General features: G+C 39.7%; 1 protein-coding gene across 7 annotated transcripts in view; it reads right to left on the reverse strand.

Moving 5' to 3' along the window:
• LIMCH1 (LIM and calponin homology domains 1) overlaps positions 1-15,123 on the reverse strand; it is a 178,186-nt gene that overhangs the window by 3,314 nt on the left and 159,749 nt on the right. For all 7 annotated transcript variants that reach the window (XM_042053845.1, XM_042053846.1, XM_042053848.1 and 4 more), the window contains 9 exons: positions 14,372-14,455; positions 12,665-12,757; positions 11,590-11,694; positions 10,087-10,223; positions 9,171-9,295; positions 7,227-7,350; positions 5,865-5,942; positions 3,214-3,322; positions 2,256-2,358 (listed from right to left, as the gene is read on the reverse strand). In XM_042053845.1, coding sequence (XP_041909779.1) covers positions 2,256-2,358; positions 3,214-3,322; positions 5,865-5,942; positions 7,227-7,350; positions 9,171-9,295; positions 10,087-10,223; positions 11,590-11,694; positions 12,665-12,757; positions 14,372-14,455 — 958 coding nt within the window. The remainder of the gene's footprint in view (positions 1-2,255; positions 2,359-3,213; positions 3,323-5,864; positions 5,943-7,226; positions 7,351-9,170; positions 9,296-10,086; positions 10,224-11,589; positions 11,695-12,664; positions 12,758-14,371; positions 14,456-15,123) is intronic.

The raw sequence follows: 15,123 nt of genomic DNA on the forward strand, positions 1-15,123 counted from the left end.
TCTGATCTTATTTTACACCCCAAGTACTTGTGTGTGTATTTATTTCAGGCTCTACAGCGGCAAAATAATAAAGCAAAGGACTGCTGACTCATCTTCAGCTGTGCCTAGTTTGTGTGACTCCTTGTGTTATTTGGCCATATAGGGAATCTCATTAATGTAGCTCTCACCTTTGACTTTGACACTCATCAACCTGTAACCATTCCCTGTGTTTGACATTGAATACAGAATTTCCTTCCTTGCGAGTTTTCGCTGAACAGAAACAACCTTCCAGTAAAAACCCCATCCACTTTTATCTGAAAACCAGAAATATTTTGAACCCTGGACCACTACGTAAGCCTTAATGCTTTTCTTGTTCTTTTTTGATGATTCATTTTGAACCAGAATTATCCATTTTTTCAGATAAGCTTCTGGGAGCCAAAATATTTAATCCAGATGTCCATAAGCATCTCAAAACAATACTGACTAATCCGAGGTTAGTTAGAGACCGTCACTTCTGCCCAGTGCTGCACAGGTTTCAGATGCAGCCATGGGGGCAGGAAGGCACAAGCCACGCAATCAAACAACTGTTTTCATATTTTGCAGCATTATTCCCAGAACTGAAAGGCAAAACACTGACATTGCACCAGTTTATTCTTAATTTCAGGTGTGCAGTGCATCAAATTTTTGTTAAAAATTGGCAACTAGCAATATTTGCAGTTCTATCAAAATCAGTCCCTTTGAATTGTCAACAACAGTTACTGTAGCTGAAATTCAACTAACTGGATTTTGAGATTCCATATGACTGGTGGACACAGCAGGAAGAGGCAATCTGTAGTAAAAATTACAAACCCTTTGCCATTACTATTCTTCAGGAGCCATACATTTTCTCAAAATCTATTTCCTCTGTCATGGACTTGGTTACCATTCTGCTGGGTATGTACAAATGCAAAACATTGTTACATGAAATACTGCATACAGTTCTGTAACGCATTTTCTAGTAATACTGCTGTAGAAATGATGATGGAGAGAGTGATTTCTACAGCATATAAGCTGATAATTTATTAGAGCCTTTATCAATCCTCAAGGGACATCACTTTTTATTTAAGCAAAAAGGACTAAGAAGAAAAGGAAATTATAGCTTTTATACCTTCCTCTCTTTTTTGTGTAAAGATGGATGTGCACATCTGCATTTTAAGGGTCAGGACCTCATCCACATGAGGAAGGTTTATAGTATCAAGCATGAAGGGAAAAAGCTATTTATAAATATTTTGGGTTATATAAATAATGAAAAGTTGATAACATTTCTGAGCAGAATTAAAAAAAAAAAAAAAAAAGCCAAAAATCCGATTATACAATAGCACCCTCTAGCTCTGCTGATTGAGAAGTATCTCTTTCCTGAAGCATCAGAGAAAAAGTACCCAATCTTCTTCTGGAAAAGATAGGGAGGTACCTTTCCTACTCCTGGATTTCTACAGCCAGTGCTTTTGAGAGAGAAGAAGGGAAATAGTAAGTGAAAAGAGCTCTAGATGTCCACTTATCAGTTGGAATTGTAGGCAGTGAATATACCAAATAATATTTAACAGGAAGACAACAATTGCTTCTATTGTTTTCACATCTTAACTGTTTTCCACACAGTGGAAGCCAGCTGACCAGCACTGGTGACATTGGGGTGAAGCTAAAATGTTCCAGTAATTTGGCATCAGTCACAGAAATCCAGGACTCGGAAAGACATTTAGGTGACCTGCTCTAAGGCAGCAAAATGCATGAAGTTTTCTTTCTGACGTGCAATTGTCTGGCTCACTCTTCAAAATTAATGGTAAGCAACACTATTTAGCACATATCTGGGGATACCAACACAAGGATTCTCTACGAGTTACAGAATGTTCTTAATATTTTACATGACCATTTTGTCCACAAAAGGGAGTCCTAGAGACAAAAAATGGGAACTTCTCCAAACACAGGGTCCTAGGTCAGGTAGAATTATCTACATTGTCTCCTGCGATGTGAGAGATCCAAGCCTCCAGGTCACACAATATGCATGCATAGTATAGGCGTTTATGCACAGAAATAGCCTTTAAGTCTAATAGTGCTGAGCAGAGATCCTCTGGGCAAAGTTTAATGGGCTTGGAAATCTTTTCTGATATGAGAAAATAATTAAAATGGCATGGGAAGACTCCTCTTCCCATGGCGAAGAGCCTGAGTGTCAGAGCCAGACAAACCCACCAGTTAAAACCATGGCAACAGTATTGTTAGAGCTCCCAGTACTTGGTACTTACTTCTGGATCGGATATAACAATCGTTGCAGTTAAGAAGACCATTTCTAATCCTGACATCTGTGCCACTCGCTGCATCTCCCAACTGTCCCTTGCAAATGCCACACTGTCAGTTGAAGAACAGAGAAAGTAAGACAGACCACGCCCTACTACCTGTTACAACTCTTCCCAAATTTTTACTTTTGTTTCAGCAGTTCTTGGAACAGTGAGAAAAATACACCCCTAGAACTCAGCCCATACTCCTGGGGAACACTGCAAATCTGTAAGAGGGTTTTTGTAAAGTCAAAAGTGCTTAGGACTGGATTTGAGCAGCCTCCATTTACACAGAAGTGAAGTCTAATGATTATATGGGACATCTGACTTTGAGGTTGCATTCTGGAGCCAGGCCAGTTGTGATGGATAAAGCTTAAAGACGCCAGAGATATAGTCAGGGTAAATGTCTAAAATCAAAAAAGTCTTCACAAATGTCTAATATCAGTTGGGCCAGAGATAATGGAAATGGATACTTTCTAAGTTCTCTAAAAAACACTTCAGGTTATTTCCAAACTGAAACACCCCAAACCAGTCAAGAAATATTTCTAGTCAAAGCTTTCCAACCATGGGACAGATCAAAGATGGCTTTGGGACTGACTGTGTTTTTGGAAGGAAGAAAAGACCACCTAAAAAAATAACAAGGTAAATAATGTTATATTTAAAAAACAATGAGCACAATAGAGAAATTATATGATGCTTCCCCCTGTAAGTAAAGAAGCTGAGTTTGCTTGCTTGATCACAGGTTTTAGTCCAATTAACATGTCTGACTGCAAAATAACATATTAGTTATGTTATTTCCACTTCTTTACAAACACACTCAGACACAACAACCATGCAAACCCCTTGGCCCCCTCATTTTCAGTTTCACTTCCACTCTACTTGCACTGTGCATGACTCGAGATGTTTCTTAATAAAGCAAGAGACATACCCTGAAGCACTGAATATGGAAATAAAGCCCGAGTGTTTCAATAATCATGGCAGCTCCTTTTCCAAGAGGGAGACCACAGGTAGAGCAAAGCTTCTTCCCACTGACAGACCTAGGAGACAAACACGGCTATAAGAACACAGCAACTGATGCTAAAATGGAGCCAAATGTTTAGATAGGTTTATCACCAGGGACAGGATGAGAGGAAGGAGCACTGGAGGGGTTTACATAAATACACATTGACCCTTCAGCCATGTTACTGAATCAGCCTGCACGTCTGCCTTCCAGACAGGCAAGCGAAGGACTTAAAATGCTTGAATGCACAGCAGCTCAAACACATTTCCCTGCCAGTCTGCTGTGCTAGATCAAGGGAGATGCAAGCCTCTAAACAAGCCTGGGTGGCAGGGAACCATGCCTGCAGATTCCTAGAATCACAGAATGGTTAGGGTTGGAAGGGACCTTAAAGATCATGTAGTTCCAAGCCGACTGCCACAGGCAGGGAGCCTTCCACTAGACCAGGTTATTCAGAGCCCCGTCCAACACCTCTAGGGATGGGCAGTCCACAGCCTCTCCGGGCAATCTGCTCCAGTGCCTCACCACCCTTACAACAAAAGGTTACTTAGACCTAGTCAATGCCACAGCAATTCACACAAATTACCTGAGTCAGACTCTCAGCCTGGGAATTTTTAAATTTGTTTACAAATGGACTTGCTCACTGCAAATCAGAAAACAGGGATGCTATTCTTGCACCCAAACAAGCTGGTGAAGTCAATAGTGACAGCATACAGACCAGGCAGTGGCTGACTCATTTCAGCTTGGGCTGCTGCAGCCCCTTAGTACTACAACTAGTTAGACAAAACCTGAAATTGCATCTCCATCTGCAATGCAAAAAATACTTCAACTCACTCCTTCAGCAGTCCTGTCTAGACCTCTCTCATAAATCTGCAGTTGGATGACAGCTGGGTGTCAGGTTCAGAGCCTGAGGTTCAGAGCCTGAGGTTCAGAGCCTCAGGAATAACTGGTGCCCTTTTTCATAATGGTTTTAATAGCAGTGCAGGTGCCCACTTCTATGGGTCTCACACTCTTCCCTTCCCACCTGCCTGTCAGCCTGACAGAACTGATGCCTGGCCTAGTGAGATGAATCTGAGACCAAAAGGGATCCCCTGCCATTATGTGTCATCCGTGCTTTTTTCAGCCAGGGCTGAAACTAGGAGAGAAACTTTGCGATACTTCATGAGTTTTGAGAAGACAATTTGACGAAATCCTACCCAGATAAGCAAGTTTACAATCTCTTGCTTTAAGGTTTTGAGGCAGCAATATTATAATAAGCCACCAACGGAGACAGATCTGGACTGCAGCATAACAAAAGAGCCATTTTGGAAAAAGAAAAAAACCCAAAAACCAAAAAAAGAAGGAGAGAGAGAAAGAGAGACAGAAGCAGCAGAAAAGCTCATCACAATTAGAAAATTGTCCTTGCTTCTACTCTTGAGCCCACGATGTACACAGATAGCACAGACACATGACTGTCTTGTTGCTTCATTATCATTATTCCTTTTAGAATAACTTCGCTGTTGTTTTTTCTCCACTCCTACAACCTTAATCCTTCTGCTTCTGTGTTATTCCTGAGTTCACCTTTGTTTTTTCTTCTTGTCCACTATCAGAGTTACTATAAGAGCATCTTGAGAAATTTTTAAGAGTTTTCTAATGTTTTAGAGGGAAAATGAATTACATCCCATCCATTGTTTACAAAACTAAGATTTATTTCAGGAAAAGATCATGGAAAAGATTCTCAGATCAGAACATAGCTGCTAAAAAATATGAAGCAGCTATCACAACTAGCGACCTTTAGCAAGGAAATGATCTGCAATCCTACCAAAACTGCAGCTACAGTTACAAAAACATAATAAATTGTTCATGTAAAAAATTCCCAATAGCTTCATGTCAATGCAAGCGACATCAGAAAGAGGGCTTTGCTCTGCAACGTGAAGAAAAATGTAATTTAAATAGAAAGAAAAACCTGCTGTGTTCTGTGTTGTATTACTTCACCCTATTTAATAAGCAAACTGATTTTAACATACCCCAAATTATCAGTGATTTAATCAGGCTACAGTTAACATTTATTTAGAGTTGGTACACGTAACTCACTGAAAGATGTACAGATTGCTTGAGAGAATCAAATCTCTAAGAGATTAGCATGATTGTGGGCAAATTAAAAATCAGCAAAAAAGCAAAGTGCATTTCTAATTTGGAAATTAAAGAAAGAATTTATTTTTAAATCAGCAAGTGACAATGTCTCAAGTAGACCTTACTCCTGAGCATGTGACAATGAAGACATCCTTTGGCTTAAGTGCTCTGATCTCACACTTTGACTGAAGTTTATACTGTCCCATTTCAATTTTATTGAAATTTCAATGGTCAAGCAGAATTCTAAAGCTGCTTTCTGAACTGTGTTATTTGAAAACATAATACCATTGAAGCAGGCAAGAAATATGGGAGAGGGAGCTACATGTTTATCCCATGGACAGTTATGAATTGCAACATTTAGCAGACTTAATAGTGCATCCACATAATACTAATGTGATTTTCACTCTGGCAGTTCACCAGCAACTACAAGAAGTGTTTGGTCTGCAAAATTCCTTATTGACCTTTAGTACCTGTTGGGTGACTGACTCAGAGCAGCAGGCGAGCAGGGAGATGACGGCCCAGATCGGAAGTTCTCATGATAGCCTGCCCTAAAATACAGAAGAGAAGATGCATTACTACAGCTGAACAACAAATAAAAACAGGTTTTGTATGGAGAAATTCGAGCTAGTGAATTTCAGGATTTTTGGTTCTGAGTCTTAGTCTGCTCGCTGCTGCTCAGTCAGGGAACTCACAAGGTAATCAGCCATGTGGAGATTCCTGCCCACCCCACCAATCCATCACAGCTCCCACCATGATGAAGGAGGGTTAAGCCAAGTCACACCACACCACACACCACACCACACACCACACCACACACCACACCACACCACACCACACCACACCACACCACACCACACTCTCTGTTGGCCCTTTACTGAGTAAAAAGGAAGCTACCAACAGTGAAAAGTCCTTTATTTTGTTAATGGTTAATTTGTATCCAAGCTACCCTGCAAAAGTTTGGTGAGAAAAACCATGGTTTTTGTTATCAGAAATCATAGGATTGATTCAAACTCTAACTGCTTAAAACAGTTTACAGATTAAACAACAATTTTCTCACACACACAAGCAGTTTATTACGAAGAATAGGTAATCAAACCTCAATCTACATTAGTTTTGACTGGATATAACCTTCATAGAGGTAACAGGTTCTGCAGAAGACTGTGTTCATTTATATGCTAATGAAAACAGATGTTCCTTTCTCATTACACAGCTACTTTTTGTAAATATTAGGCAAACAGCTCCCACATTTACCAAAAGAATTGGTGTTACTGCTCAGTAAGGCTTACTCAAAAGCACAAGGCAAAGCAGCAAAGAAAGAAGACCTCACCAAAATTTACAGCAGAAAGAAAATACTACTCTACATGTATCTTCTTTTAAAAGGTATAATCTTTAAAGGACTAGAAAGTAGCAATCGATGTGCGTTTGGAAGATGGGGAATGAAGCTATTAGATATCAGCTTCAAAGAGGCAGACATAACCTGACATTCCCACTCTCATATTTAGCTACTTTTTAGCTATAAACGTTTGTCTCAGGAACTTAAAACAAATTAAGCATATGAAAAGTTATGCAGATATATGCTAAAAGAGCTATGAAGAAAGAGGAGAGAGGCATGTAGGAGGTGTGCTCCCTCATGAAATTAGTAACTGTGGTGCCTGTAATGAACAACAAAGTGGATAAATGTTAGCAGTCTCGATGGGAAAGCCAGACATGAAGGGTGTCTTCACACTGCAGGACTAATCAAACCCAACCAATAGAGAACGCTGAGCAGGAGTGTAAGGGAGAACAGAGCAAGTAGGACTTCTCTATCTTTTCAGTAACCTTTATGTCCTCACCTCCTTGCTTCCCCTGCGGAGCTCGGTTGCTGTCCCACAGTCTGGCCCAGGAATGGTCTCTGCCGACTGTCCTCTGTGCACTGTGGAGATTGCTTTGTCAGCAGCTGCTGATTCCAGGAGATATCTACAACAAGAGGTAGGGAAAACTCAACATTTGAGGCAAAATGCTTTTGTCAAAATTTATAGACCATCATGGCTTGTGGGCACACCATAAAGGAGAGAGGTGTACTGTTCCGTAAAACAAACTCCTCAGAAATCCCCCACAAAGTCAGAGACAGGCTTTGGTACATCAGCAGATCTCTGTGGAACATCGTTCCTTTGCATTACCTTCACATAAACGTGACCTACCCTGCTGCTGAATCTATTTCTGAAGGGGGAAAGGGCAAAGTAAAACAGCCATCCACAAATAACACTTGGGAAAATGAAGTATTGTTGTCATAATGAAGGAAACACCCAAGAGACTGAAACTTCTGTGGTGCCAGGGGATCCAAACTTCTCAACAGCAAGAGTTAAAGGGATGGTATAGTAATTGCTCTCCATAAACCTACTGATAAACAGTAAATCCTTCGTAATTTTCTTCTGTGCTTCAGATGGCTCAGTCACAATAACAGCCTCCTAGCAATAAGCAATGATCTGTGTGATGTCCAGGCAGCCAACCATCCTATCTTTGAGAAACAGTGCATTACCTGGACCCTGCAATGTGAATTTGGTGGCTCACAGGATGGGGAGAAGCCTTACCCTGCCATGTGCCAACCACGTGGTTTAGAGAATGAAAACTTTGCTGGGGCCTATGAAAGGCTTGTCACCTATTTTTGATGTCAAGGCAATAAACCCACATGCCTGATTATTTAAGGGCTTAAGAAGGGAGCAAGGATGGATGGGGTGCTTTAAGAGGCAAGAAAGGAGCCGTAAGAATACTTGCAGGGGACCAAATTGTTGAAAAGAACCTAGAAAAACCCTGAAGCAGGGTCATTAGCAGAAGTAGTTGAAAATTGTCAAACCCATTAAGTTGGCTTAATCACTACTACAGATCCCCAAGGATGTGTTGCTGGGTGATATATATTCAGCTTTCTTTCTTTGCGCAACTTTTATCAAAGCACTAACAATACAATAAAATTGAGACAAGGAAAGCAGACCTACCAAGTTTAATAGACTGAATTTGCATTTGGAGCAAGTAATAACACCGAAAACTCTTCCATCCACAGACACTTCATTTTTTAGAATAATGAACTTTTATGCAGGACTGAAAACAAAAATCTAAAACTTGATTTCAAAATTTGCATTCACTTTCTGTCTTTAGTCCTACTTATTTACTTTCCAGTGTTCACTTATATTAGGTAGATAATGATGTTAAATTCGTCAATTGACCTTTTTTTAAAGAGAGACCCTCATGACAGGAATGCTTTGGGGAAATTCCTTCCTTCAAAAACATCAATACTTACGGGAGCTAAAAAAATAAATTAACTTTAAATGTCATTAGACATTTCTAATGATGAAACTGAGGCAGGTGTCACTTTAGGCTTGGCTTGAAAATGTTACATATCACATGTAGTGATTTTTCCTGGACTGAAACAGACATAAAGAATCTAATTAGGTATCAAAACACAAAATAAGTGTTGGAAATATGCTCCCTGTATCAAGATAAATCCTATATGTATGTACGATTATGTAAAAGATTAAAGAGAACCATTTTAACTGCTACTGTGAACATGCAGGCCTATAAACGAGACATCTGCTGCAGAAACTCTCATCTCTGATGAAAACAAGAAGAGTTTAAATTTCACCTTAACATATTCATCTTTGCCAACATAAAATAGATTTTTAGTCTGAAACATTCCAATTTTGAAGATATATGTGTACTGTCAATTTCCAAAATTTTTGAGTTAGATTTCTGCCTGATTTCTATCTGAAGGAGAACACATGCATAGGAAGTCTTACTCTCACCCTGAGTCAGTGGCAGATTCAGCCTGGCAGGTGAGCTCCGCTCCATCACCGGCGTGTGGTGCTCCTGTTCACTTCCTCCTTTCAAGATACCAGTCTCTGGGTATCCTGAGAGCACTTTATTTCCACTGCCAATAAAAATAAGTCACATTGTATAAATAAAGCCAGGAAAAAATTCACCTAGAATGTAATGGCAAAATCAGACTTTTGACTATCAGCCTATTTTTTACAAAAAGATTTTTGTTATTGTGTCAGCAACGACAATAACTTCAGTGAATTAACAAGTTTGTCTCCCAGTAGCCCAAGTTTTCCTGCTTACCTTAAACTGCCACTCAGATGTGCTGAAGATTATTTTGGATTTGTGGAAAATGGATTTGTGGCTTCTTTGACAGAAAAAAAGCTTTTATCCGTGTTCTCTATACAGTGCTCAGCATCATTAGATGCCTCCCCTCTTTTGTGAAACCTGTTAATTATCAGTTAAGCAAAGTCCAGGACTTTAAACAGCATCTGGCAATTTTGGGTATGGCACTTCTGAGATAGCCAGGCAATTTCACACAGGTTCTGAGTGAAAACAGCTACTGCTCCTTTATTCCTTCAGATGACTTGTGAAATGTACACAAGACACAGAGCAGTGATGTACAGAGATGTCTGAGCTGTCTAAGGTCTGATCTGGTCGCTGTGACAGCCTCTTGGCAAAGCCATACAAGGAAAAGACAAGCCTTCCAATATGCACAACTAGCCCTGTGCAGTGCCACACGTGTGCCAGCCTGCATGGCCAGTGAATATTGATCAGGATATATTGTATCCAGGCCACCGGGTGCTGGCGCTCCAGCGTCAATCGTGGGCACATGTGATATCCCAGAAGCCAACAGAACACAAAGCTCCACAGGGTTATGAAATGCTTAGGGTTAATACATACCTCCTCTTTTCTTGCCAGAGCTCGTTTTCCTTGCTCTTCAGAGATGGCATACTGTCCTGCTCCCAGAGCAGCTTTTTCTGCTTTGTACCTTCTTTTTGTTTGCCTTCCTCTGGAAAGCTGTTTGTATCACTTGAATTCTAGAAGACAGATGAAGAGGGAACAAGGAGCTCCCTTTGAATTTGGCATTGGCACACACGTGGGAAAAGTACAGGCTGTCCCTAGATACATTGTGTTGACACACATTATCAAAAAGGACATCTCACATTTATATAGTAGAACCATTTGATCCTGGTAAGGCTAACTTTGGATTTAATTAAGGCTCTAGCTGAAACAGCAACTAGTTGGACTAAACTGAGCATGAAATAAGTTAGGGACCAATTATGGTGTAAAGGATGGCAAATTAAAACTTTCCATTACATACTCTTTGGCAGAAATCCCTGAATTACTTTGAGAGTCTAGACAGTCTCCCATTGGACTTGCGAGGACTTTGTGAGTGGCCTCAGCTTGTTGTCTCTGCCTAGGAGCAAAGCATTACTCACATGCACTGGGCATCCTCAAAGGGCAACACCAGTACTACTTCCAAAGTGGTGCTGGAGTGGTTCATACCAGACTCGTGGAGCTTGAGTAAGCAATGGCATGAGATCCTTCACTTCTGGGTGCAGGCAGTGTTCTGACTGTTGCATAAGCAACTCCACCAAGGAAGTTACTGCTACACAGCCAAGTGGAAAATTGGCCATGGCTGATGGCCCTGCACCAGGGTGAGTGAGAACAGGGGGCAGGAAGGGTGAGAAGAGAACCAAATGATACAGTACTCCTAATCCTGAAGTTGAAGGGAAGAAGGCAGATGACTGGGTGCAGGCGCCTTACGCAGGAGAAGATTATGTCTGTGAATCCCACACTTACTCTACTGTGATCTCGCCTGGGGTGTCATTCTCTGATCTCTGCAAACACTAATTTAATTAGATGCTAGATGCATTGAATTAAACATTCTGTGCTGCATGAGTAAAAAAAAAAAAAAAAAACCAGAGAGTAAACATTTCTCTGTTTGTTTTGCTGCTTTCTAGGAGGGATGATGGGAGAGAAAAGGAGGAAAACTGGGGAGGTAGGATTCAGTCTCATCTGAGATATATATAAAGCATTATATTACATTCGAGATTTTGGATTCAGAGAAACCACTTAAGGTTTTGTTGGCTCTGGAAGATAATAAAAAGAAACAGATCTTTTCACAGCACCAGTTAAAGAAGAGAGGCAGCTGCAGAGAGAAAGTTATCACTCTCTGCTCTAGTTGAAAATGGGATGGTAGCAGTTTGCTTGGGAATACAGCTACTCAGTTGTGAAAATCTGTAAGTTACAGCACTCTGAGGTATCACTAGTTAAAGAAGGGACCCAGGGAATACCCTTACTCTTTCTGCTCCTAGACTTTGATAGCCTTTAGCAAAGGATTAAACTTTTCACTAAAGATGTCTTACTCTTCAGTGCCTTACTACTCCATGAGAAACTCACCACTGTCTTGTTTCCTTCAGTGGTAGAGGAAGAAGAGGAGAGGAGCTCAGCAGAGTTTGAAGAAACAATGAATGGAACTACAGTATCCTCAATTATCTTGCGTTCCTAAAGAAAGAGGATCAGGAGAGAGGGGGGGTTAAAAATACAGAATGTATCTATGAGCTTATGAAACACAAAAGGAAATGAAGGTTTGGCTACGTGCCATATTTAGATGGCTAGATAAGGACTTGTGGTACTAAGAATAATGGTAACACCTCAATTTTTAATTTGCTTCAAGGTTTTGCACTTCCATTTCTTTTACCATTGCCATAATTGAGATGGAATTTACAAAACAGGAAAGAATATTTCACTTGGCATGGAACTACTGTTTCTCACAGCACCAGTGTATTAAGTTTAATATAAAAATATGAAATTACCCTTGGTACATGAAAAACTTATTCTGAAAGTTGAAAAAAAATTTCTTTTTTAGATCACAAGTATGTCCCTCAAGCACAATGAGAAACCATTCATTGACATAATGCATAGACAAACTTAAAATATAAATATTTTCCAGTTTCCTGCAATAATGACCCACATAAAACAGAAGAAAACCACTATCTTATAGATTGTTAATATTCCACAACTGCAAGCTTTGAACATCTCCTGTGGATTTTAAAATTTTTTTAAAGGCCAGTTACAAAATACCTACATGATCAAGCCCAAGGCAGACAACAATTTCATCTGGAGTTCCACCAAGTCTAGGCACGGAGTATATGCCAAAATACACAGGGCTCTGCCTCTGGAGGGAACTCTGAGCGTGCCCAGACGCAGCTGTACTGACTCACCCAGACCTGCATAGCAATTAGACACCTCCACCTTTGCGGAGGTGCTGAGGATACCTGTCCAAATATTTAAATATTTTTCCTCAACATCTACAGCAGTGTTTAAGAGAAACAACCTCCTGAGAATTCAGCCTTAAAGAGCCTTTTAATTAATTAATCTAGGTATGGGACTATTTTTTTTTGTTTTACATGAGTGGGTGCATTTAAATACAAAAAAAAGGTCAATAAACAAGGTCCTCCTTTGAGCATTATACCTCCTCATAGTATCTACGCTCCTCCTCTTCAACTTCCCTCTGGGCCTTTTCCCATTCCTCTTTCAGCTTGTCCTGCTCCTTCTGATACTTCTCCTGTACATGGGTAGAAATGCAGGTAAATTCAGAGCATTCAGTATTAGGAATAAATTGTGTAGTATCTCCACACCAAAAATGAACTTGCTAGAAGTGGTTTAATAAGAAATAGGATGAAAAAAAAAGAAAAATTGGAAACATCCATGGGTGTCAAAAAAAGCTTATTTTTCACTTTCCCCACTTTTTTCTAGGACTCACATTTAACACCTTCAAACTTCAAGGAACTTTTGACACATTAGAAGAAGTTTAATTTGTTAACATTTTTAAAATCTTTGGTCAGAAATTAAGTTTGTGCTCAAAAATATTAGTAATTCCTTGTTTATCTTACTGTATTAAGTTTCAAAAATGTTTCACAGACCCTGAAACACTGAGACAACGGTTGTACACTAAAAACTTCAGCAAGGTAGCATACAAATGAGCAGGTTTTGCAGATATTGGTACTAATTTAAGAGATATGCCAATATAATTTAAGAATGATGAATAACTATGCAAGTTTAAAAGATAAGCGAATAGCGTGTAAAGGTTTGAAGAGAGTAAGCTTATAATTAGCCAAGTAGGTTATTTTCTTCCTTGATGGGATGATTTCTTAAGAATTGTTTTCACAGCGTTTTGCACAAAAAAAAATCTCAAAGAGGTGTTTAAAATTGTTTGCCAGAACTGGTTTGAATATGGAGAAGAATGGTGACTTCCATTTTCCTCTTAACCAGTTCCAATGTCTGTTCAAATTGGAAACCACATCTGCTTAATCCAGAAGAGAAGCATTTATTATTGAGAGAGCACCCACATGTGCCAGAAATATTATGAGAATTTTACACCATTTTAAGAGGTGCAAAATTGGTGACATCAAGAAAGCACAGAGACACACAAGTCTTTTTTAAAAGATTAAAAGACAGCATTTTATTACTCCCTATCCTTTGACAGTTGTTTGCTCTTCTGTTACATGGAAGAAAGATATGATTTCTTTGGGATCAAAGCTAATCACAGTTTCAAAAGACACTCCTGGGAAATTCAGGTTCTCACGGCCATTGTATTTCCTCCAGCTAGGACACAAACCTAGAACTTTTAGAGTTTACTCTACCATTAGGCAAAACTAATGGTTGTCTTGAAGATACTTCCCTCTCTCACAAAACGCTCTCAAACCCAAATCCTTTCATGTCCAAACTCAGCTTGATATTTTCCAAGAACAACCTGTGAACAAAGCAGAATTCTACAAAAATCTATTAAGACCATCATTTTAAAGAAGAGTTGCACAGGCATCAGGGTTAGCAAATTGTCAGTCTCGACAAAGCGTGTCCAAGTAATTAAGTGTTTTGTAGTCTGTGCTCAACATAATTTAAATGTAATTGAGGACCAACACATTTGGTTTAACTCTGCACTGGATTGCAGAACCAAGCCCTTTTGGTCTTTCCATGGAGTGGGGAAGGGAGACATGAGAGTGCCTAAACCACAGAGAACATGTGTGTGTGTGTGCTCATTTATCACTCAACTGCCACAGAATTCACTCAAGAATCCACAGAGGATGTGGAAAACATGACACAAAATGCCCAGCTTTTGTCCAAAGGGACAATCCAACAGCTGAACCACACACTGGAAGACATACAGTTTTTTCCCTACCTGAAGCAAGCGTTCTTGCTCATGCTGCCACCTTTCCTGGCGCTTTCGCTCTTCTTCTGGATCCCAGGACCAAAAATTGAAACGCTTACGTGAAGGAAAACCAAGCTATTAGACTGTGACACTGCACTTCACACGGCTACCAGAGAAAACTGCACTTTGCCTGATTAAGCCTGGCCAATGATGTTACAATGGGAAATTGAGAACTAGATAAGGATTCTCTCAGTGAGCAGACAATATTCTTGGCTTCACTGACACTTGGGATTGCCCATAGGTAGCCACATGATAAAAAAATAATTTGGTTTGTGAAGAAAGGCTTGGGAAACTTCAACAGAAGTGGGGAAAAAGAACCTAAAGAAAGCTCTAAGCAGCACTGAACAGAGCCACCTCCAGGGACTCAAATTTAAAGAACATACATATTTTGCTTCTCTATAACCTTCTGCACAACATGAAAAGCAGTTTTAGATTGTAAAAAAATATTCTCTCATCTTATGTCTGCTAGCACAACAGCCTATAGTCTTGCTTTTAATTTTTATCCATAATGAAATAAATCCTCAGGCTTCACTAAGGATCCTAAGACATGATGCGTTTAAAATTGTTATAATCAAGGGCAATTTTAGACAGTTGCTGTCATATTCCTTTCCACTATAAGTATTATTTGAATCTCATAGGAAAAGATTATGTCTATTTCTATATGACAAACAGAATGCGAAATACTGTGTACTTCAGAGTAGCATTTGTGGTGTGTTGGTTTT

The sequence above is a fragment of the Corvus kubaryi genome, unplaced genomic scaffold (assembly GCF_017639235.1).
Source record: "Corvus kubaryi isolate FWS band 111438036 unplaced genomic scaffold, C.kubaryi_AGA036_p1.0 split1-131, whole genome shotgun sequence".
Taxonomy (NCBI): Eukaryota; Metazoa; Chordata; class Aves; order Passeriformes; family Corvidae; genus Corvus; species Corvus kubaryi.